Genomic DNA, 25,044 nt, shown 5'->3' with positions numbered 1-25,044 from the left:
GCTTGCCTTTAAAATATAGGAACTGTTCACTTAGAGTTCTTTACATAGGTGGCAGAATTTGAAATTCTGGACAAATCACAATGGTAGGAAAACTTGGCAGGAGTGAGACAAATAGACAAAAGGCAGACAAATAGAAGGGCAGTGGCACACTCTAAGAATGTGGGTGCTCTCATATGGGGAGATAGAGAGAGAGACAGAGACAGAGACAGAGAGAGTCAGAGACAGAGAGAGACAGAGACAGACAGACAGAGAGAGACAGAGACGTGTAAATATCCCAGAGACACACAGCTCCTTGGCTGTTGGGGTGTTTAGGGTAAAGGCAGGGGTTCTGGCTTCAATGTTATGCAAGGCCAGGTGCTTTATCTTTGCTTTAATTACGGCTGGTGTTGCTTTCCAAGCTTCCTGGAAAGATTGCACCCTGCCATAAAAAAGAAGCTTATCTTCACCTACAGAAAACTAAAGTTGGATCCTTCTTTGTCACCCTGCACTAGAATTAACTCCAAATGGATCAAAGACCTCGAGGTAAAAGCCAACACACTGAAAACTTTACATGAAGGAATAGGAGACACACCAGGCCTCCTTGGCACAGGTCGAAACTTTCTCAATAAGGACCAAGAAACACAGCAAATCAGAGAAAGGCTGGATAAGTGGGACTGCATTAAACTGCAGAGCTTCTGTGTGGCAAAGGACATAGCTAGTAAATTAATTAGGAAGCCTACAGAATGGGAGAAGATCTTCACTAACCATGCAATGGACAACGGCCTCATATCTAAAATATATCAACAGCTCAAAAAATTGAATCACTCCAAAACTAATCTCTAAAGTAACAACCATCCCATTAAAAGATGAGCCAAAGACTTAAAGAGAGTTTTCTCTGAAGAAGAAATAAAAATGGCCTATAGACCCATGAAGAAATGCTCAACATCTCTAGTCATAAAAGAAATGCAAATCAAAACAACTCTAAGATTCCACCTCACTCCAGTTAAAATGGCCAGGATCAAGAAATCTACTAACAACAGATGCTGGAGGGGATGTGGCCAGGAGAGATCACTACCACACTGTTGGTGGGAGTGCAAACTCGTTCAACCACTATGGAAAGCAGTATGGCAGCTCCTCAAAAGGCTAAACATAGAGCTCCCCTATTCCCCAGCAATTCCACTACTTGGCATTTACCCAACCATCCAGAAACAAGGGCATACTAAATCCACTAGCACAATGATGTTCATTGCAGCACTATTTACCATAGCAAAGATATGGAACCAACCCAGATGTCCCTCAGTTGATGAGTGGATCAACAAGATGTGGTATTTATACACAATGGAATTCTATGCTGCTGCCAGAAAGAACAACATCGCCCCATTTTAAGGAAATGGAAAGACTTAGAAAAAAATCATATTAAGTGTACAAAGCTCTGGGCTCAATTCCTCAGTACCACATACACAGAAAAAGCCAGAAGTGGTTCTGTGGCTAAGTGGTAGAGCTCTGGCCTTGAGAAAGCCCATGGACAGTGCTCAGGCCCTGAGTTCAAGCACCAGGACTGGCAAAAAAAAAGAAAGAAAAGAAATTATGAATGTGGAAATATACAAAAAATTAGGCCATGCTCCTGGCTGCACATTTTTACTTTTATAATTCTAAGCATCATCATTCTAGACTACAAAATTTATAAATGTTGGGGCTGGGAGTTGGCCTAATGGAGCCCACCTAGCATGCATGAAGACCCCGGTTCCGTTCCTCAGTACTATATACACAGAAAAAGCCAGAAGTGGTGCTGTGGCTCAAGTGGTAGAGATCTAGCCTTGAGAAAGCCCAATGATTGTGCTTAGTCAGAGTTCAGCACCACTATTGGCAAATACATACATATATATATATATATATGAATGTTGAAATATACAAAAAACTCTATTGTTTCATAGGTTTAAGTCTTGGAATCTTGACAATAAAACCATTTCTTCCAAATCAGAGAAGCCACATTCTGAGAGTTCAAATCTGGGGAGTCTTTTATTACTAGGCCAGGGACTGCATGACAGACTCCTGTCTCAAAGACCAGCAGCCAGAAAGCACATTCACACAGTTAGGAAACAGGCCAGGGATGCCAGAAACAATAAACAAGCCAACTCAGCTCTGATGGAGAGCTGGATCAGGACGCCATGGAGACCAGAGAACAGCCAGGAGACAGGACTCGAACATGGAGACACATGGCTGTGGCTTCATGCATCTAAGCTTGTCCAGGGTTACACTGGGTCAGGGAGAGGGGCGGGGTCACAGGAAAGTCCAGTCCCAGGCACTACACTGTCAGGTCTAGGAATCTGTCAGTCAAGTGCCACCCCACACCTGGGAGGGGGTTCACCTTTCCCCACCTTGGGGACAAGATGGCAGCCCTGCCTTCTCCAGATGCTCAGCTCCTCTCTAGCTTGTGTTATGTGTGTTTCTCTGAGGCGTCTGCATTCGGCGAGTAGCATCTCTCACCTCCATGCTTTCAGCACTAGAGCCAACTGGATGGCTGCGAGAAGTTACTTAGCCCCGCCTCCTTCAATCTAGACACACAGATTCATGTATTATGTGTACATATATATGTATATATATATGAGCTACATCTCCAGACTTTTATTAACAGTTTGTATCTTGTTTTAAATATATATTTATAAATTATACATAATATTAATATATGAGCTACCCAGTGCAGCCCTGGGTTTGATTCCTCAGTACCACATATTCAGAAAAAGCTGTTAATGGTGCTGTGGCTCTAGTGGTGGACTCTAGCCTTGAGCAAATAGTGTTCAAGGACAGTGCCCCGAGTTCAAGAACCAAGACTACCATAAAATATATATCTGTAATATTTGTAGTTATAATATATATATGTCACATCTCCAGCATTGCCCAGATGTCTTCAACCACTTGCATCTCTTTGTCTTTTCTTCCCTACTTTTAGGACTGGAGGGGTTACTTAGGCTTTGCTTCTTTCAATATAGACATACAGATTCATGTATTATGTATATATATGAGCTACATCTCCAGTGTAGCCCAGACTTATGAACAGTTTGCATCTTCTTTAAAAAAAAATACACACACACACACACACACACACACACACACACACATATATATGGGCCCGGAGCATGGCCTAGTGGTAGTGGGCTCGCCTAGCGTGCAGGAAGCCCTAGGTTTGATTCTTCAGTACCACACGTTCAGAAAAAGGGGGAAGGGTGCTGTGGCTCTAGTGGTGGAGCTCTAGCCTTGAGCAAAAAGAGTCCAAGGACAGTGCCCAGGACCTGAGTTCAAGTGTCAGAACTGGCAAAATGTAGGTATATGTATATAATTATATGTTATATATATTACATATATATGAGTTTCATTTCCAGGATAGCTCAGACTGTTTTTTTTTTTGCCAGTCCTGGGCTTGAGCTTAGGGCCTGAGCACTGTCCTTGGACTTTCTCAAGGCTAGAGCTCTACCACTTGAGCCTCAGCACCACTTCTGGCTTTTTTTCTATGTATGTGGTACCAAGGAATCGAACCTGGGTCTTCGTGCATGCTAGGCAAGCACTCTACCACTAGGCCAAACTCCTGGCCCTAGCCCAGACTTTTATTAAGTGTATCTTGTTGAAAAAATATATTTATATACTATGCCATGTTATGTTATATATTTTATATTGTTACATATATTTATGTGTATGTAATATACAAAATGTGTATCTTTATAGATTATGTATACTTTTGTATTTATGCATTGTATTTGTATTATATTTTTTATTTATATATATGTGTGTGCATTTTTTGCACATCATCTATGTAACTATGTTTTTAGGGTTCAGCAGGTTCAAGTTGCATACTGAATTGCAGCAGCTGCTGTGTGGATTTCCTGCTTGGGGTTTGGTGCTTTGGTTCAGTGTGGTGGGCGGGGTGACTCCGCCTTCTTCTACTCAGTTTTTCTTTGTGGTCTACATTGTCTTCTTCACCATAGTCGTCGTCGTCGTCGTCATCGTCATCATCGTCTTCCTTGTGGTCTTTTCTCTACTCTGCAGTGCTCAGAGGCTTCTGGAGACTGCATTTTGGTTCTGGGGACTGAATTCTGGCGGGTAAGTGTGGCCCTGTCTGCAGTCCTGCTGTGCTTGCAGCATTTTCCTCTGCTTTGGGCTTCAGGAATACTTTTCAGAGACTGCCTGCTGTCTAGCCTTACTAGTCTGTTACTAGCAGTTAGTGTCTGCTTTTTGTTTTTTTAATTTTTTCTTTTCATTCTTGGGCACTTCTCTAGTATTTGGGTCATACTCCTATCCCTTCATGCTTTAGGAGTTTACTTTTTGCTTTTATTTTATTTTTGGTGCTTCTTGTCTTTGTTTTCTTGCTTCTTGAGGGGAAGGTGGGCTTCTCTTTTCTTTCTTTACAAAATTTTTTTTGCCAGTCCTGGGGCTTGAGCTCAGGGCCTGAGCACTGTCCTTGGGCTTTTGGGCACTGTCCCTCAGCTTTTTTTTCTTTTTTTCTTTATTTTACCATTCCTGGGCTTAAGCTCAGGGCCTGAGGATTGTCCTTGGATTTTTCTAAAGGCTAGAGCTCTACCCCTTGAGCCTCAGCACCACTTCTGGCTTTTTTAATGTGTGTGGTACTAAGGAATCGAACCCGGGTCTTCATGCATGCTAGGCAAGCACTTTACCACTAGGCCAAACTCCCGGCCCCTACCCCTCAGCTTTCTCAGAGCTAGTGCTCTACCACCTGAGCCACAGCACCACTTCTGGCTTTTTGGTTTTTCAATATATGTGTTACCAAAGAATTGACCCCGGGTCTTCATGCATACTAGACAAGCACTCTAACGTTAGGTCAAATTCCCCTCCTCCCTTTCCAATATGTTTTAGCTGTGCTGTCCCTGAGCTTTTTCACTGGAGGCTGGCACCCTACCACTTGAACCACTTCTCTCCACTCCACTTCTGGCGGTCCTGAATAGGAACTAAGGAATTTCCCAATCTTTCCTGCCCTAGAGTGTCCTATCTCAGCCTGAGCCAAGATCATTATTGTTATTCTTATATGAAAAATGGATTTCAGGGAACTGGGAAGGTAGCTTAGTGGCAGAGAGCTTGCCTAGCATGCATGAAGCCCTGGTTTCCATTCCTCAGTACCACAGGCATAGAAAGAGAAAGAAGTACAGCTGTGGTTCAAGTGGTAGAGCTCCAGCCTTGAGAAAGCTGAGGGACAGTGCCTAGGCCATGAGTTCAAGTCCCAGGACTGGCAAACAATAATGATAATGATAATAATCATAATGACGATGATGATGGATCTCTGGTAGTTGTCTGACTCTCATTATTATTATTATTATTATTATTTTAGTGGATCTCAGTGGAAAAGTCTAACTGCCACCCTCAACCATCCCCCTTGTATTCCATCCTGGCTTAAATTGAAATATACTGGGACATTTTAACATGTTTTCTGACACCTCAGTCATTTCATTTCTAATCCATTGAATTTCAGATCCTGATTCCAATCTTGTTTTTGTTTTGTTTTTATTTTTTGTTTGGAGCCAGGAAAGGCAGAAGGCTGGCGGCAGAATCTGTTTACCAGATGTCAGGTAATGTTGGAGAAGGCCAAGGTTACCTCCTTAATCCCAGGCTCCAGTTCTGCCTAAAAGAACAAGGAAGGAAAAAGATAGAAGCCTCCTTGGAAATGTTACAGAAAGATCTGCCTTCCACAGACGACCCAGAAAGCAGGCCAGCAGGTAACTTGCATTAGGGTTGAAGTCTCCCACAAAGGCAGCTAGGCTGGGATGGAGGGAGGGAAGGTTAGATCTGGGATGTGTGCCTTGAGATGAGGTAACATCCCTCTCCTTCCTCTTTTTTTTCTTCTTCCTCTTTCCCAGATTATTACCTGACCTCATTTGCAATGGAACAGAATTGCAATGTACATTGCAACCTCTGCAGAATTTGCTTTCAGACCAGACTCCAGTGGCTCCCACCTGTCCTCCCAGCTACTCAGGAGGCTGAGATCTGACCATCATAGTCTGAAGACAGCCCAGGCAGCAAAGTCCATGAGACCTTTTCTTTTTCCAGTCTTGGGAACTCATGGCCACAGTGTTGTCCCTGAGCTTCTTGGCCCAAGGCCGGCACACTACCACTTGATCCACACATTGCACCCCTTCTGGCTTTTTCTGTGTATGTGGTACCGAGGAATCAAACCCAGGGCTTCATGCCTGCTAGGCAAGCACTCTACCACTAGACACCTTCCCAGCCACTCCAAGAGACTCTTATCTCTAATAAATCACCAAGAAACTAGACTTGAGGCCTGCCTGTCGTCAGCAACTACACACACACACACACACACACACACACAATACACACACACACACACACACAGAACAAACCAATGGAAAATAGTGGCTGACACCATTGAACTATATCACCTGTTGATATCTGAAGGAAGCGGGGCAGGAAATGTAGTTTTTTTTGTGGTTCTCATAAACACAGTACTTTGTGGGCTATTTTGTCCTCCCTGCTCTAGTGCTGGCCTTGAACTGAGCCTCTGGGGAACAGAATCTTCCAGTAACCTGGTTGTGAGGACAGGGCTTGAGCAAGGACAAGAGAAAAAGCAAGACATATGTGTGTGCGGGCATAAGTGCTCAGGATTTGGGTAAGTTGGCACCCTGTGCTGAGCTGCCATGTTCTAAACTGGCTGCCCATTGGTGTTAGCCAGAAATAATGCCTGGAACTGCCTGCTGTAACTTGACAATAAAACACTTACAATAAACATTGCTCATTGTGTATTATATATATTCTAACATATATATATATGAGAACATACATATACACCTCTTATGCATATTTATCATACTAAATAGTAAATTACTTACTATCTCATATACTTTAATATTTACTGTTTATTTTATTATATAGGCTGTATTAAATACTATATAATATACTACTTATCATATATCATGATATATAATATAGCCTCAAATAATATATACTATGATGGATGTACTATCTATCTATACGAGGATATATAGCCGGGAGCTGGTGGCTCACACCTGTCACCCTGGCTACTCAGGAGGATGAGATCTGAGGATCACAGTTCAAAGCCAGTCCAGGCAGGAAAGTCCATGAGACTCTTATCTCCAATGAACCATCAGAAAATCACAAGTGGTGCTGAGGCTCAAAGTGGTAGAGTGCTAGTCTTGAAGGAAAAAGCTCTGGGACAGCACATGGGCCCTGAGTTCAAGCTCCCTGACAAAAGAAAAAAAAGTATATACAGCATAATAGTATAATACAGTAGAGTATACAGTTAAAATAGTCCATGTGATATGTCATACATTATGACATATATTTATAATATCTACTATTATATGATCAAGCTGGGGTTTGAACTCAGGACCTGGATCCTGTCTCTAAGCTTTGTCTCAAGGCTGCTGCCCTGGCAATGGAGCCACAGATCTCCTTCTGCCTTTTTCATGGCTCCTTGGAGATAAACTGTCTCCCAGACTTTCCTGCCTGCCACCCTCACATCTCGGCCTCTTTGAGTAGCTGGGGTTACAGGGAGGAGACACCAGTGCTCAGCTCCTCCATTCTTTCCTTTTCCACCATTGCAAGATGGCCTTTGGTAGTAATTGAGCCAGGACAAGCAACAGGTAGGTAATGCTAGGATTATTTTCCTTATAGATTCAAACCCTTGGATTCAAACCCTCCTCTTTCTGTTTGCAGTGAAGGGGCTCCAGAAAAGAAACACAGGAATATTGTTGCCTATCAGCCCAACCAAATTCCACTGCTGTGTGTGGACTATTGTGGTTCTGCTTGGGACGATAGTTGTGCTAAAGGTGATTCTAGCAGGTGGGTGGCTTTGAATGGCCAAGGTGTGGCTTAGGCCCCAGGCACAGAAAACAGAAGACTGATTATAAAGCAAATCCATTTTCTGTTAGGGAACCAAGCAGAAGGCCGCACTCCAGAGCACAGCATGTATTCTTCCTGTCCAAGAGAGTGGATTGGCTTTGGGAATCAGTGTTTCTATTTTTCTGAGGATACAAGGAACTGGACGTCCAGTCAGGACTTTTGTGTCTCCTTTGGAGCCAATCTGGCCACCTTTGACACCATCCAGGACCTGGTAAGAAAAGCTTTTAGGGTTCCTGTTCTCTGTGACATGCTAAAGACACCCCACCCCGACTTGGAGAGGTTGTGTGAAGTTAAAGGGTTGGGTGCCAGGAGCTCAGGCTCTCATCCAACTACCCAGGAGGCTGAGATGGGAGGATCGAAGTTCCAAGCCAAACTGTGCAAGTCGGATTGGCACATAAACACAGACAAAAGAAAAAGAATTATTAGTCCTAAAACACAGCTTCTCAGAGGCTGAGATGTGAGATCAGTTTGAAGCCGGCCTTTGACAGAAAAACAAAATACATCCAAAGTCAAGGGCTCTCATTTTCAACTCACTGTGTTTTATTACAGAGTTTCCTGAAAAGATACAAAGATTCGTACGATCATTGGATTGGACTTAGAAGAGAATCCTCAAAGCACAGCTGGAAGTGCACAGACAACACCGACTTCACCAACTTGTATGTTTTCAGCCATCTTTTTGCTTGTTTGTTTGTTTGGGTCAGGACTGGAGCTTGAACTCAGGGCCTGGGCCCTTGTTCCTGAGGTTTTGCTCAAGGCTAGTGCTCCGCCACTTGAACCACAGTGCCACTTCCAGCTTTAGCTAAACAGGTTTATTGGAGGTAAGAGTCTCATGGACTTTTCTACCTGGGCTGGCTTTGAACTGTGATCGTCAGATCTCAGCCTCCTGAGTAGCTGGATGACAGCTGTGAGTCCTGGAACCCACCATGGATTTGTTGTTGTTGTTGATGTTTTATTTTTCTGCATTTTGGAAACAGTTGAGCCTGAGTGAAGGTCACGTCTAGGGAGCCCACAGGTGGCCGTGGGTCATGAATGAATGCGTGGTTAGTGTGACTGGGATGGACGGGTGATGGACAGACAGGTGGCATTCATACCAGGACTTTGAGAATGGAGAAGAAACGCAACTCAGTCAGCAGTGCTCATCACCAATGTCAAACTTCTGTTAGTCTCTTACTTTCCTAAAACTACAGACAACAAATTCGGCACAGTGGCTCATACTTATAATCCTAGCTACTCAGGAGGCTGAGATCTGAGAATCAAGTTTCAAAGCTAGCTGGGAAAGTAGGGCTTGGCGCAAGGGTAGGGCTGCAGCCTTGAGCCGAACATCTCAAGGAAAGCAACCAGCTGAGTTCAAGCCCCATGACCCAAAAATGAAAAAAAGAAAAAGCAAAAAAACCCTAGAGACAACAAGCTGCGTGCTGGTGGCGCTCACCTGTCATCCTAGCTACACAGGAGACTGAAATCTGAGAATCAGAGTTTGAAACAAGCCTACGCAGGAAAATCCATGAGAATCTTACCTCTCATGAACCACGAAAAAAAAAAAAAAAAGAAGAAGAAGAAGAAAGAAAAAAGGCCCGAATTGGTGCTGTGGCTCATAATGGGAGAGCAGGACGCATCTTGAGCACAAAAGCTCAGGAACAGCAGGCCAGGCCCCGAGTTCAAAGTTCACACCTGACAAAAAGAAAAATGAACAAAAGTAAGTAAATACCCAAATGCAAATACTGAACATGTTTCTGCTTGACTCTAGGGTTGAAGTTCGAGGCTCTGGGGAATACGCCTATTTGAATGAAGCTGGAATTAGCAGCGCCAGGGTCTACGCAGAGAGAAAGTGGATCTGCAGCAAACCATGCAGCTATGTCCAGTGTCCAGCTGCCTCCAGCTCTCTCCTACCCCGTGTCTCTTTCTCTACATACTGTCTGCTTGTAGCTGGAATCCTAATAGCTCATGTCTAGAATCCCAGCTGTGCAAAAGACTGACATCTGAGGACCTGGATTCGAAGCCAGCCTTGAGCCAAAGATCTGAGGGATAGTGGCCAGGCAGGGAGTTCAAGCCTCAGGATTGAAAAAGAAAAAAAAGGGGGGTGGGGAGGAGGGAAATGGGTACCAAGACATGTGAAAGGGTATCAATGTATGTGAATTAATGCACCTTCTATCTGGCAAATATCATGTAAGCCTTTTACTAATTACAATAAAAAAAAAAACCAAAAAACCGTGCATCCATATAGATTTGCTATATAATGAATAAAGTTCAGGGTAGGCACAGTGATGCTATGCTACTGGAGGGAAAAGTTGCTCACTTCTGTTCCAGGGGTGGGGGTATCAGAGCACATGAGGAATGAGTCAATCATGCGTCACACATGTGGGTGACACAGCCACCCTGAAAGGCCTGTACTATCCAAAAAGATGGCGATTTACACACTTCCTACCTGAAACTCATTTCAGTTCTGTCTTTTTCACAATTATCTTTACCTTCAAGAAGTTGTAAAAGAGTTTCAACTCACCATGTCTACCTAAGAGTACAAGGCATTATTTCTGTGTGTGTTTGTGTGTGTGTGTGTGTGTGTGTGTGTGTGTGTGTGTTGGTCCTGGAACTTGAACTCAGGGCCTGGGCACTGTCCCTGAGTTTTTGTGGTGCTTGAGCCACACCTCTACTTCTGCCTTGCTGCTGGTCTGTTGGAGATAAGAAGTTTATGGATTTCTGCCCCGGGCTGGCTTGGAACCTTGATCCTCAAATCTCAGCCTCCTGATTAGCTGGGATGGCAGAGTGAGTTGCCAGCCCCTGACATGGCACTTCAATTAGTCTTGATCGTTTTCATATTTTCCACTCTTCTCCCTCATTCCAATTCTTCATCTAACAATGAAATAATCCTTGAGTCACACTCAACCAAACAAATTACAGCACAAAGCTTCACACAGATTTCTTAATTTGCTGTCCATCACTAGACGTGGAAATTAAGTGAGGTCATTTCAACCCCTAGCTTTGTTTTCTGTCGTTCTCCTTCTAATCTCTTCTAACTTTGACACCTAATTAAGTCAAGTGTCAAGTGTCAGGTGCCAGTGGCTCATGCCTATAATCTCAGCTACTCAAGGTATTTAGATAGGAGAATCACGGTTCAAAGCCAGGCTGGAAAAGAAAGTCCAAGGACCTGGTATCTCCAAGGTACCACCAAAAACTCAGAAGTGGAGCTGTGGCTCAGGTGGCAGAGCACCAGCCTTGAAGGAAAAAGCTCAGGCCCTGAGTTCAAGCCCCAGGACTGGCATTAAAAAAAAGAAAAAAAAAGAATTGGAGTCATAGAATGACAATCTAAATCTACCTTTTTAACAGAGTAAAAGAGCTAACACATCTCCATGAATGGACGGGGTGGGGGGGGGGACGGGGAATGTGTATCTGATTAAAAGCCTGCATTTGGGGCTGTGCCTTACCCAGCTTGGCCTCTGGACATTATGGGACGGCTGGGGAAATTTCTGGACATTCCAGGACCCCGAACACCCTCCCTGCTCAGAAAAGAATCCCCATTATGAGTCCCCAAAACTCCTTTCCTGGGTAAGAAGCTGCACAGAGTAAGCTCTTTCTCATTTCTTCCTATTTTCCTAAAACAAATCTTCACTAAAATGTTCACTTGGTGCTGTGTGTATGGTGGGTCTGTGTGTGTGACTCTTGTACTATTTCCACCATGAGTTTTATTTCTCCCAACTTGACCGTCATATACCAAAGGTGCAAGCATCTCTGTATCTATGTATTCTGTATGTATCTGTGTCTGCACATATGTATATATGCATGCATGTGAGTATCGTTTTGTGTCTGTCCAATCATATATGTCATGTCTATATCTCATCTACCTTTATCTACATCTATGTATTTATGGATGTATGTTTCTACCTATCTATCTTGAGAAAGAGAAAAACCACAGAAGGCAGAATTAACACTTGGAGAAGTAAGGGAATTCTTACGTGTGTTACCACACTGGGTTTTAGGGGATGAATAGAATAAAAACAGCTGGGCGCTGGTGGCTCACATCTGTCATCCCAGCTACTCAGGAGGCTGAGATCTGAGGATCAGGATTTAAAGCCAACCCTGCTAAAAAAAAGTCTGTGAGGCTCTTAACTCCCATGAACCGCCAGAAAGCTGGAAGTGGTGCTATGGCTCCAGTGGTAAAGCACCAGCCTTGAGTGAAGAGCTCAGAGACAGCGTCCAGACCCTGAATTCAAGCCCCAGGGCTAGCACATCACCCCCCCCCCAATACAATTAAAAGTCTATTCCTGAGACAAGGCTGGCTTGGGGGGATGTCTCCAGTGGTATTTAGGCCATGAGATGGATGACAGGTCACACACCATGGTAATGTGACCTCAGACACGGGGCTCCATCATTCCTGGCTCTCAACACTTCTAATTCCCTGTCCTGTGACCCTAGGTTGACCAGACACTGAGAAGGTTCTACACTCACAAATACACCCTCCTGCTCACTCGCTGATGGATCCAGAGAGTTTGATTCAAGGGTGTCCCTGGCTGTTTGGTATGACTGTAAAGGTACAATTTGTTTTGATACTCGTGGGAATTTCCACATGATGCAAGATTATACTTACAATGACAATGAAATCATACAATAAAATAGAAAGGACAAGCTGGCTAGGACTGTCCCTTTGGCATAGGACGCACAATCAATTTGTGAGAAATAAAACCCATGCTGGAAATATAACACAAGTCACACTGACTAAAATAAAAAATCCTGGAGCCGGGCGCTGCCCGCTCACACTGTCATCCTAGCTGCTCAAGACGCTGAGATCTGATGACTGAGGTTTGAAAGTCTGTGAGACTCTGGTCTCCAGTGAACACCAAAAGCCACAAGTCCTGAGCAAAAGAATCTCTGGCACAAGCTGGGTGCAGTGGCTCAGGCCTGCAATCCCAGCTACCTAGGAGGCTGACATCAGAGGTTCAAGGGTCAAAGGCAGCTGGGGCACAAAAGGAGGACGAGGCCCGGTGGACGAGGCCCGGAGGACGAGGCCCGGAGGACGAGGCACGGTGGACGAGGCCGGGCTCCAGGCTGACGAGGGCGTCCAGGCCGCTCTCGGCCGGGGCCCAGCGGCGCCTCCGTCCCGGCCCCAGCGGGCCCCAGGCCCGCCCGGCCAGCCCGGTCCTCCGGGGACGTCAGCGCGGCGCCCGGGGCTCCGTCCTGCAGCCCGGCCGCTCCGGGACGCCGCCCCCCCCCCTCAGGACTCCATTCCAGAACCTGCTTCACCCCGAGAGAACCCGACCACCAGCCCAGCGTCCACACTCACCGCGGAGCGAGCGCCCTTCCCGCAGCCCCTGCGGGGTCGTCGGGTCGGGGCCGGGGCTGAGCTGAGGGGCGGCGGGCCGAGGACGCCATGGCTGTTCGCGGGAGGAATCCACTTCCTCTTCCGGTCCTCTGGGGAGCAAGAGCCCGCCCCGGAGGAAGGCCCGCCCACTTCCGCCAGGGTGGGCGGGGCCCGGTCAAATAGCAGCCAATCCGAGTAGGCGTGGGGCGGTGCCTGACCACCGCTTCACCAATCAGAGCAATCAAAACATCCCGGCTATGGAGGAGGTGGAGGGAAGAAAGATGTCTGTTCTCACGAAAAGCCTGGGGAAGAGGAGAGCGAGGCCCCATCTCAGGAGGAGAGCTGTGTGCGGCGCTGTAGCTCTGTCGTCTCAGCCGCAACCCAGGCCCTTGGTGGAGGCTGAGTCTTGTAGACTTCTTTATGCCCAGGCTGGCCTGAAACCACCTGGCAAGAAAGGAGCATCAGGACCCGAGTCCCCGCAGCCTCGTCAGCTGGGAATATTCTGCAGAAATGCCGCATCCCCTGGCCAGGACTGGAACCCAGGGCCTGAGTCCCCGCAGCCTCGTCAGCTGGGAATATTCTGCAGAAATGCCACCTCACCTGGCCAGGACTGGAACCCAGGACCTGAGTCCCTACAGCCACATCAGCTGGGAATATTCTGCAGGAACTTCTGCCTCCCTTGGCCAGGACTGGAGCCCAGGGCCTGAGTCCCCGCAGCCACATCAGCTGGGAATATTCTGCAGGAACTGCCGCCTTCCCTGGCCAGGACTGGAGCCCTGGGCCTGGGTGCTTTTCCTGAGCTTTTTCTCTCCAGGCTGGTGTTCTACCTCTTGAGCCACAGCTCCACTTGGGCCTTAGGTTTCCAGCCATGACTACAGGAGGGTGCAGTAAGGCCAGTGGGTGTGGGTGAACTTCATGGGACGGCTTCAGCCCTGCATAAAGGCCGGAAAAAAGAGGCTCCCTGTCATTTCCCTTTCTTCAGCCTTAAAACTTCAACACGTTCTTTTTAATCAGGTGCCCACGTGCCATCCGCTGAGGCAGGAAATGGAACAGTTCTATGAAATCATCATTTATTTTATGAATTTCATGCCTAGATCACTAATTGAACACAGGAAGTCGAGCCTGGCCCTGGTTGACGTCTCACTCCTGTCATCCCAGCCACACAGAAGGCTGACAGCTGAGGATCACAGTTCGAAGCCACTCTGGACAGGAAAGTGTATAAGACTCTTATCTCCAGTGAATCAGCAAAAAGCAGGAAGAGGAGCTGTGTGGCTCAAGTGGTAGAGCGTCAGCCTTGAGCCAAAAAGCTCAGCCTTTTTACATGGTAGACAGGCACTCTACCACTAGGCCAAACTCCTGGTGCCCTCTAGGTGTGTGTGTGTGTGTGTGTGCGCTCAAGGCTGGTACTCTACCACTTGACCAAACTCCTGGCGCCCTCTAGGGGTGTGTGTGTGTGTGTGTGTGTGTGTGTGTGTGCTCAAGGCTGGTACTCTACCACTTGAGACACAGTGCAACTTCAGTTTTCTTGTGGTTCATTGGAGATGAGAGTTTCAGGGACTTTCCTGGCTTTGAACCATAATCCTCAGATCTCAGCCTCCTGAGTGGCTGGGATTACAGGCGTGCATCACCAAGCCCGGCTTCTCCATGAGTTTGAATAAGAAGACATCTCTCATCTGTTCATAGACAACTACAAGAAACAACAGTTTGTGCAAATTCTACTGTAGCCACAGTAACATAAGTAGTGGAAGAGCATGCAGTTATATCTGTAGAAATATGATGGGCATTGCTCTATATATTGTATTTCTTAGTAAGTCAGTTAAGCAGCTATTCCATGCGAGAGGGACCCAATGATAGAAGGTATTGTAATGAAAGTAGAAGCCATGATTGCAGCTGTGTGAAAGATTCTCCCAGCAAGCACCAGGACAAAGGTACAAGTAAGGGGTTTATTTCGTTGTACTTTTATTTATTCTGTGGAGGGGGAGGTGAGTGTCAGAATTTGAGCTCGGAGCCCCTGGTAGCCCAGCTCAGGTGCTCTACCGACTGAGTCACACACCCCTTCCAACTTTTTCATTCTGATGAGTTTTAGAGATGGAGTGTTGGGGAGGGGGCTGAGGTGGGCTTTGAACGGTGTACTTCTCGATTTCAGCCTTTGGAGTGGCTGGGATTACAGGCGTGTACACCAGTACCCGGCTTCCATTTCTTTTTTTCTCTAATTCTTTCCTATTTCAGGAAACACATGCCTGCGTGACTGGTTACAGACAAAGAGGAGATGTTATAAGTTTCCACGAACTTCCAGTCATGGCAGGAGAGTCGAGAATCCTGTTCCGTGAGGAAATCGAGTCTCTTTATGATCGAGGACAGGGCAGAGCTGGTAAGAACTGGGTGGTGGAAGTCAGCTCGTGGAAACTGGACAGCTCATGTCAAGACTCTGGGCAAACCTCAGAGGAGGCTCTGTGGACAGGTTGAACTTGATTTCTTTCTCCCACAGGAGTTCATCCAGAATGAGGTGCAAAATGGGGTTTATTTTTGGATTGGATTACACCTTCCTGACACCCAGAAGACCTGGGCCTGGCTGGATGCGGCGGCCTTGAACCCACAGCTGTGAGTTTGTCATTGGCTTTTCAAGGCCCATGGTGGAAACAGCACACAGCTCTCTGGTGACACCTGCTGGTGTAAGGCAGGCACTGCAGCATGAAGTGTTTCAGGACATTCTTCTTCAAGAGTAACAGACCCACCCCTGGTGCTGTGGTGTCATGGTTGTGTGTTATTCCACAATCGTGCCCGCTGCAGGGGAATGAGTGGACAAACTCATGGCTAGTGAGGTCAGCCAGGGTCAGAAAGACAAATGGCGCTCTCTCTCTCACACACAGGCAGAAGCTAGATCTAAATATACCAGGATATGCTGGGTGCTGGTGGCTCACGCCTGTCATCCCAGCTACTCAGGAGGCTGAAGATGGAGAATCGTGGCTGGAAGCCAGTCCACAGTCATGGTTCGAAGCCAGCCCGGGGAAGGAAAGTCTATGAGACCCTTATCTCCAAGGAACCAGCAAAAAGGCAAAACCTGGAGCTGTGGCTTAAGGGTAGATCACATCAGTCTTGAGTGAAAAAGCTCAAGGCCAGTGCTCAGGCTCTGAGTTCAAGACTCAGGACCAACACACACACACACACACACACACACACACACACACACAAATACGCATGGAACCATTCCTTCACCCTGGCTTTCAGGCCAGGCACCAGAAGCTCCCTCTTGTAATCCCAGCTACTCAGGAAGCTGAAGATGGAGAATGGTGGCTGGAAGCCAGTCCACACAGAAAAGCCCACACGACTTGTATGAGTGAGACAGGGAATGAGCCGGAGGCGTGGTTTCAGTGGCAAAGTGGCAGTCCTGAGCCAGGAAATTGAGAGTTCAAGTCCTGGTGTCAGCAAAACAATGTGTAATGTTGTCTATGGCATATTTCCATGTTTTAAGCAATCTAGCTTGGAGAGGAGCTGGTGAGGAGATGCAGGGAACCAAAATGGGAGAGGAGGAAGAACTGGGCCCTGGGCCAGCCTGGGGGTTTTGATTGTCTTTGTCTCCCAGATTTCAGGTCGCAGGCCAGGCAGGAGAGAACGCCTGTGCCCTGGTCACACACCAGGGCGTTTTCTCTGAAAAGTGCGCCATTTCCAGTCACTGCATTTGCCAACAAGAGCTTTCTTCATCCACGGCCACGAGGGACGTCTAGACTCCCCCAGGTGCCTTCTCATGGAACACTTCACTCCTGTGACTGTGGCTGGCTGATGGTGGCTCATGTCTGTCATCCCAGCTGAGGTCTGAAGATTGCAGTTCACAGCCAGCCCTGGGCAGGGCTGAGAGACTCTTATCTCCAGTAACCAGTAATAATAACAAGAACAATAATACTTACACCAGAAGCGGAAGTGGGGCTCAAAATGTCACAGCGCCAGCCTTGAGTGACATGGCTAAGGGAGTGCATCCAGGCCCCGAGTTCAAGTCCCAGCACCAGGAAAAAAACACACACACAAAAAACAAAGGGGGAAAAACCTTGACCATTAGGTGAGAACCTTCTAGAACCTTCCACCACTAAATTTACACATCTCTGGGCCCTGAGCAGTGTCTTCTTTCCTACGTGGTCAGATCTCTAAGTCTGCAGTGGAGGTGTGTGCAGCCTTGTACATCCTTTCCAGAAGACTCCTTGGCTTGCTGACCTCCTGTCTAATTTACTACTTACGTCCTTCCTTCCTTCCTTCCTTCCTTCCTTCCTTCCTTCCTTCCTTCCCGTCTTTTCTCTTGGGGTTTATGTCCTTATTCCACTCAGGATCCTCTGTTCAGCGCAGCCTTCACCCGCATCCTCCTGCCTCCACCATTCAAGCACTGAGACTACAGGCAGGGGAAACGACACCCGACGTTCACTTGTATTTCCTAATGTGTCGTCGTGTTCGTGTTCCGTCATTGTAGGGCACGGGTGTATGCTTGCGGAAACAAACACTTGTGTGATCCCACGAGCCTGGGTGGCGAGAATACCAGTTCCCTGCACACGATTCCCCTGCTCCTGCAGGTATTTCACAAGTAATGTGTTTGGGTTTGAACTCATAGCTTGGGCACTGTCCCTGAGTGGTTTTGCTCAAGGCTTGTGCCCTATCACAGGAGCCACAGTGCCACCCCTGGCTTGTTTTTGGTGGTTCACTGGAGATAAGAGTCTTCCGGATTTTCCTGCCCAAGGTGGCTTTGAACCGAGATCCTCGGGTCTCAGCCTTCTGATTAGCTGGGATGACCAGAGCCTGGGGTCCTGACCAATCCACTCTGTGTCCAGCTGTGCATTAAACAGCTGCGTGGAAATACACCATCACCCTGTGATGACAGCAGAGCCTGAGCCCCGCCATTCCATTCTCACCCCACAGGGGACCCTGCCTGGGGGGAAACTGAGGCAGGGCAGCCATGACATTTTCCACCCCTCCCACGGGACCCCAGTGACAATTCACCCTTCCTGATATCCCTGTTCTTATCCCTGCTCATGGCCTCCTCTGATGTCTCGGGATGAGGTAAAGTTAATTCACTGATGGAAAGTGAATGGACATTTAGGACAGTTTACGTGTTTCTTATCCTGGATGGATGTGATGGGCAGAGGGTAACGGTTCTGGAAGTCGCATGTCTGTTTGCACAGTATCCCTCCCTCTCTCCCACTCTCTCCCAGTTTCCTCCTGTCGTCCCCACCCACAAGTGGGAGAGTTCATTTACCACATCGTGTCCAGTGCCTTTGCTCGTCCTCTGTCCTCCATTCCTGTGTCCCAAAGACATAGTGCACAAACAAGACCAAAAGAAAACAGCCAGAGGGCTGGGAGTTTGGCCTCGTGGTAGAGTGCTTGCCTAGCATGCATGAAGACCCAGGTTCGATTCCTTCCTAACACATACATAGAACTAAGCCAGAAGTGGTGCTGTGGCTCACGTGGTAGAGCTCTAGGCTTGAGAAAGTGCAAGGACAGTGCTCAGGCCCTGAGTTCAAGATCCAGGACTGGCAAAAAAATAAAAAAAACAACACATAACAACCAAACTAACAACAAAAACAACAACAAAAAACAGCCAGCAGCTGTGGTTCACACCTGCAATTCCAGCTACACAGGTGGCTGAGATCTGCATACGGGGTGAGCCCTCTACCACTAGGCCAAACGCCCAGCCTGGCTTGTTTTTTTAACTGTGGCACGATTTGAACTGGGGACCTTGTCACCAGATAGAGGTGAGGGTTTAGTGAAGCTTGCCTTTAAAATACAGGACCTGTTCACTTAGGGTCCTTGACGAAGGTGGCAGAATTGGAAGTTCTGAACAAGTCACAGTGGTAGGAAAACTTGGCAGGAGTGAAAGAAATAGACAAAAGGCAGACAAACAGAAGGGCAGTGGCACACACTGAGAGTGTGGGTGCTCTCATAGGGAGATGGAGATAGAGATGAGAGAGAGAGAGTGAAAGAGAGAGAGGAGCTGCAGCTTGCTTTCATACTCTGGGCCAGTGTGGTGGGCGGGTCACTCCTCCTCCCTCTGCTGGCTTCCCTCCCACAAATCACTAGAACCCGCTGCTGTGATTTCTTTCTTGTGGTAATCTCTACTCTGCAGTGCTCAGAGGCTTCTGGGGACTGAATTTTGGTTCTGGGGGCTGAATTCTGTCATGTAAGTGGAGCCCTGTCTACCATCCTGCTGTGTTTGCAGCGTTTTCCTGGGCTTTGGGCTTGAGGAATAACTTCAGTTTTGCATCCGTTACTAGCAGTTAGAGTCTACTTCTTTCTTTTCTTTCTTAGGCAGGTCTCTATTATTCAGTCATACTCCTATCCCTCCATGCTTTACGAGTTTACTTCTTGCTTTTTTTTTTTTGATAGGTTCTTTCTTTGTCTTTCAACTCTTGCTATTTGGGGGGGGAAGGTGAGGATGGGATTTTCTTCTCTTTCTTTAATTTTTTTTTCTTTTTGCTGGTCCTAGGTTTGAACTCAGGGCCTGGGCACTGTCCTTGTGCTTTCTCAAGACCACTTGAGCCACAGCACCACTTCTGGCTTTTTTCCCCCTCTGTATGTGGTACCAAGGAATTGAACCCAGGTCTTGGTGCTGTTAGTGGAGTCTAGAGGTGGACAAAATATGAGATGACTCAGAATACAATTAAGATGTTAAACGTTTATTTCACCAGGGAAGGAGCCGACACACCCAGACTACACCCCAAGGTTGGGATCTCGGGGTGCAGCCCCAATGTGAGAAGCAGGCGGTTTTCAAAGAAGCTCAGCACACATGCTGAGTGTTCTCACCATAAATCTCCTTCTTTATCTACAGGCAAGGTGCATGTGGTTGTGGGCAAGGATACAGCCTTCTTCTGGGTAAGTGAATGGCAGGGGAAAGGGTGTTAAGTTGAAGTGAATGGTGACAGAGGGGAGCTTGGGGAAGGGAAGGATGTAAACCCCAGTCCCTAATTTCTACCATTCCATAAGAATGCATTTTCCCCGTTTTCTACATTACACCTCTCTCTGTGTTTGTACTGAGTCAAACTTGACTCCTGTGCATCCTCATGTATGGAGACTGTAAGAGCTTGAGTTTCACAGAATTCATTCACCCCTTTATGTAATGGAGTAAAGTATGAAGGATACAAGGCCCGGCAGTAATGCCAGTGAGAAGCCACGTAGGGGTGCAGCCAGGGCAGACAAAAGTGTGGTCAGCCAGGGAGACTGGCCAAACATACCTGAAACCACTTGGTTGAGGTCTGTGCTCGAGTTTCACTGTCCTTGATCACTGTATCTCTGATGATGCCAGATTAATTGGCACAAAAACAACAGGCCTCTCCCAGAGCCATCCGAGGCCTTCCTCTTTGAGAAACAGGAGATGGAGCCCCCTTCTGTTCTGGAGGACGTGTCAAAGATCTAAGGCTCATTTAAAACAAGTTTAGAGGGGCCGGGAGTTTGTCCTAGTGGTGGAGTGCTGGCCTAGAATGCACGAAAATCCGGGTTTGATTCCTTGGTACCACATACATGGAAAAAGCCAGAAGTGGTGCTGAGGCTCACGTGGCAGAGCTCTAGCCTTGAGAAAAACCCAAGGACAGTGCTCAGGCCCTGAGCTCAAGCCCAGGACTGGCAAAAAATACAAGTTTAGGGGAAGTTAGTGTGAGCAGCCCTGAGGGAGAAGTAGTAGGCTCCGGCAAGCGGAGGGGGCGCCTTATGGAAGAGAAAGTCCCAATTTGGGCGCCCTGGGTTAAGAAAGGGTGGAAGGAAACATTCCTGGCCTCCTGGCAGAGACCCCATGTTTTTCCAGTTCCCATATCCAGATGTGGTTAAGGCATCGCAGTGTTTTAGGATAATAATAACTGCGGTACAGGTGCCTGGAACTTTCTGATTTGGGGGTCCAGTGAGAGAGATGTAGGGGTTATTGTCAACTACCGGAGATATGGTTTCATAGCCCCAATTCTTGCAATGAATCTTTCTGGCAGCCTAGCAGAAGGTTCTGCTGGGATGGAAAAGCATACTATGTAGTTCCTCGTAATGGTTTTTTGATTTCTATTCTTTCAAATTCGAAATTGCCACAGCCATACCAGGTAGACATAATTTGTCAGCCGCCTCCCCCTTCTCCTAATGACGCTCCTGGGAGACCTTGGCCTTTATAACTTCCTAGACTTTCCCATAAAACACAGAGATTGAATTCAAAAGAGGGCCCTACATAGTATGTTCAAGTCCCTTGGCCAATATTCTTCCAGGTGTGGGGTCCATTAACTCCTAATCAAATGATCTAGGCTGATAGCGATTTGGGGCGAATATCAAAACACAGATTACAGTTAAGAATAGAAAAGTCTTGGCTTTAGGGAGTCCTTGGTAGGGGGTCCCAGTCGCCATCTCTTTGGAGATGGTAGTTCTGGGTCCTGTGTCTTGGTGATCACAGCAGAGTCCAGGTTTGGTGTTATGCCTGTTTAACCTGGGTGTGGTGTATCTAAGCTCAGAGTCCGCTCATTTTGGCAGTCTTGGGATCACCAGGTGGGGCCTTTTATGGAGGGCTGAGGGCCTCAGGTCACAGGGAAGGGTCCTGTCCAGCTAGGCTTGAGCCCTGGAGCTCTGGAGATGGTGAATCCGCGCCTGGGTGAGGGGAGAAGAGGGCATACTTTCTCAGAGTCCACAGGTGTCTGGGTACTACCAACCAAATGACGAATGTGCTCCAGAGTCAACTGCAAGCCAGTGAAGACTGAATTAAATTGTGGTTAGTATTATCAGCCAGCTCAGCTCCCTGATCTTTGGGGGAAAAAAATGGGGAGGTCTACATACCTGGAAATTCATACCTATAACCCATTTTCCTTATAAGCTCCAACTTTCAGACATACTCATACCATTTGCAACATACTCAAAACTTCATGAGATTTGTCTTCTTTCTTTTAACAAACATTTTAAGACAATCCTGACTTTTTAAATACAGTCAGGGGACTTTCAACTTAGCACAGAAAGTATGTCCCTGCAGGGTGGGGGAGTCAGGCAGGTTAGGGTGGGTAGCTGGCAGATTAGATATCACAATCTCACAGGGACTTTGCCCAGACTGGCCCAGAAATGCAGTTTTCAGCTCAATGAGTCCTTTAAAAGGCCATTTTACTTCCATTCAAAGCAACAAGGTGAGGAACACAGAAGTAGATTTTAAGCATGATCTTACCTGAAACTTGTTAAGGACCAAAATGTAACTTGGGTTACATTTGACAAACTTGTAAGAATGATCTGTTTCTCTCTGTGGGCCTGACTACAATTGTTACAGAAAATCTACAAGTCAAAACCGGAATGGCAATGAAACAATCATTTGGTAGCACTAACTTTCCTTTTTTTTTTTTTTTTAACTTTGAAACAAATATTTAGGACAATCTCACTTCCAATTTTTATCCAGAAACCATTTCTAATTAAAAAAAAAAAAAACTTTTACTAACCTTTGCTTTTAACACTTCACACTTTATCCTTTATTTGCATTTGAATTACTCTGATAGGCTTAAAGCCATCCCCTTTGCCTCCAGGCCTCTTCTAAGAGGCTTTTTTTTTTTTCAGTCTGAATTACTGCCTAGAACTCCAATAACAGATTAAACCCAAATTACAGATTTTCCTTGATGCAAGAATTACAAATATCACTATACCCAAATCCAGACTTAGCATCTTTCTTTTCCTAAATACATCTAACTGCAAACTAGTATTGAGACTAAATCATAAGTAGATAAACTTTTAAACATTCCTTTTAAAGCCTTTTTTCCAATTTCATATATTTTTAAGGGACAGTTTCAGAAATACCAATCACATCACCCACATTTTACCATCAGGTTTTCAGTGTCAGTCTGCAAGGAAAAGGGACAGGATGAAGGTGACACATCTGGCCCAGCTTTTGTGCCATGTGTGAACTTTCCCTAGGGCCTGTCCCAACATAGACACCAGAGCTACACCTTTGCCAGTTCTCCTCTCAACCTCAATGTCAGGCCCACAGGCCTACCCTAAGTTTTCCCAGTCCTTTCTCTTGCCACTTAATTACATAAACACTTTTAGACAGACAAAGGTCTTGACACTGATAAGCAAACATTTCTATTTAAATATCAAATACTTATTTCTAATACTTATCCTCAAATTTAGTTGAGGAAAATAAATCCCAGTTTCCCTGATGCCTTTTTGCTAAACTGGATAACTTGATTATAATATAAACAGCCTAATGCATTATAATACCAGGTTTTTAAATGCAAATCACAGAATCCTTAGAAAAATATTTTAACTAGTTCCTCTTAATGCAGTAATTCTTTGAGATATTTGGAACACCCAAACTTGATCATTTTTCTTGGAGTTTAGACTTAAATTCACCCATTTACCTTTTTGTGTGTCAAGTAGAAACTTACCCGTAAAAACAGCATGCTGATAGTTTAATCTTGAACATGTTCACTCACACGCACACACACTCTCACACACACACACATTCATACTCACAAAGATCTTAAAGTGCACAAAATTAATATCAGTGGCAAGAGATACTTTTGCCAATCTTACTCTGGCATCCTTTAAGACAACACTTCTTACTGAGCACTTTGCTGGGCCTTTTGTTTCCAGGGTTTATCTGCTAGCAAGATAATTTAGCATAACCAAAGTCTTTGAATTCCTTCCCTGGAGCAAAACTCCCAGCCCCCTCTTTTTCATATTTTTTTGGTGTGCAGTCCCTGAGCTTTTTCACTGGAGGCTGGCACCCTACCACTTGAGCCACTTCTCTCCACTCCACTTCTGGCTTTTTGGTGCTGAACAGGAGCTAAGGAATTTCACAATCTCTCCTGCCCTAGATTGTTTTCACTTCAGATAACATCTCAGGCTGTAAGCCAAAGAAATCATTACTATTATTATTATTATGAAAAATAGATCTCGGGGAACAGGGAAAGCAACTTAGTGGTAGAATGCTTGCCTAGCATGCATGAAGCCCTGGTTTCCATTCCTCAGTACCACCGACATAGAAAAAGAAAGAAGTGCAGCTGTGGCTCAAGTGGTAGAGCTCCAGCCTTGAGAAAGCTCAGGAACAGTGCCCAGGCTGTGAGTTCAAACCCCAGGACTGGCAAATAATAATAATAATAATAATAATAATAATAATAATAATAATAATTCTGACACATCAATCATTTCATTTCTAATCCATTGAATTTCAGATCCTGATTCCTCTCTTGTTTTTGTTTTGTTTTTTGTTTTTTGTTTGTTTGTTTTCTCTGTCAGGACTAAGAGCCAGGAAAGGCAGAAGGCTAGTGGGAGAATCTGCATATCCAGCTGTCATATGACACTTGCAAATGCCGTCGGTTCAGCCTAAAAAGAACAAGGAGGAAAAATAACAGAAGCCTTGGTGAGAATGGTACAGAAAAATCTGCCTTCCACAGACAACCCAAAAAGCTGGCCAGCAGGTAACTTGCATTAGGGTTGAAGTCTCCCACAAAGGCAGCTAGGCTGGGACGGAGGAGGGAAGGTTAGATCTGGGATGTGTGCCTTGAGTTGTAACATCCCTCTTCTTCCTCCTCATTGTCGTCCTCCTCCTCTTCCTCCTCTTCTGCTTTTCTTCTGCTGCTTTTTTTGTTTCTGTTTTGTTTTTGTTTTTTTGCCAGTCCTGGGCTTGAGCTTATGGACTGAACATTGTCCTTGAACTTTCTCAAGGCTAGAGCTCAACCACTTGAGCCACAGAACCATTTCCAGCTTTTTTCTATGTATGTGATACTGAGGAATCGAACCTGGGTCTTCATGCATGCTAGACAAGCACTCTACCACTAGGCCACACTCCCAGCCCTTATTTCTAAAAAATTTTTATTGCCAGTCCTGAGGCTTGAACTCAGGGGCTGGGCACTGTCCTTGGACACATTTTACTCAAGGCAAGTGCTCTGCCACTTGGCCACTTCCAGCCTTTTCTGAGTATG

The 25,044-nt window shown here is 46.2% G+C and overlaps 1 protein-coding gene across 1 annotated transcript; it reads left to right on the top strand.

Annotated features, from left to right (window-relative positions):
* The first annotated feature begins 3,978 nt into the window (after positions 1-3,978).
* LOC150042056 (uncharacterized) lies at positions 3,979-13,349 on the top strand. The gene is made up of 7 exons (XM_090325198.1): positions 3,979-4,074; positions 5,509-5,699; positions 7,675-7,800; positions 7,890-8,071; positions 8,410-8,516; positions 9,605-9,752; positions 12,771-13,349. The coding sequence occupies exons 2-7, from the start codon at positions 5,546-5,548 to the stop codon at positions 13,347-13,349; spliced, it is 1,296 nt and encodes a 431-aa protein (XP_090181324.1). The 5' UTR covers positions 3,979-4,074; positions 5,509-5,545.
* The last annotated feature ends 11,695 nt before the right edge of the window (positions 13,350-25,044 follow it).

The sequence above is a fragment of the Megascapheus bottae genome, chromosome 37, assembly GCF_031878675.1.
Source record: "Megascapheus bottae isolate mThoBot1 chromosome 37, mThoBot2.hap1, whole genome shotgun sequence".
Classification (NCBI taxonomy): domain Eukaryota; kingdom Metazoa; phylum Chordata; class Mammalia; order Rodentia; family Geomyidae; genus Megascapheus; species Megascapheus bottae.
Note: the sequence above shows the minus strand (reverse complement) of the source record. Positions and strands in the feature narration are given on the sequence as shown.

Coding starts and splice junctions, on each gene's coding strand:
- LOC150042056 (XM_090325198.1), top strand. CDS start 5,546: ATGTCAGGTAATGTTGGAGAAGGCCAAGGTTACCTCCTTAATCCCAGG. Junction 8,072..8,409: donor TTGACACCATCCAGGACCTG/GTAAGAAAAGCT, acceptor GTTTTATTACAG/AGTTTCCTGAAAAGATACAA. Junction 8,517..9,604: donor AACACCGACTTCACCAACTT/GTATGTTTTCAG, acceptor GCTTGACTCTAG/GGTTGAAGTTCGAGGCTCTG.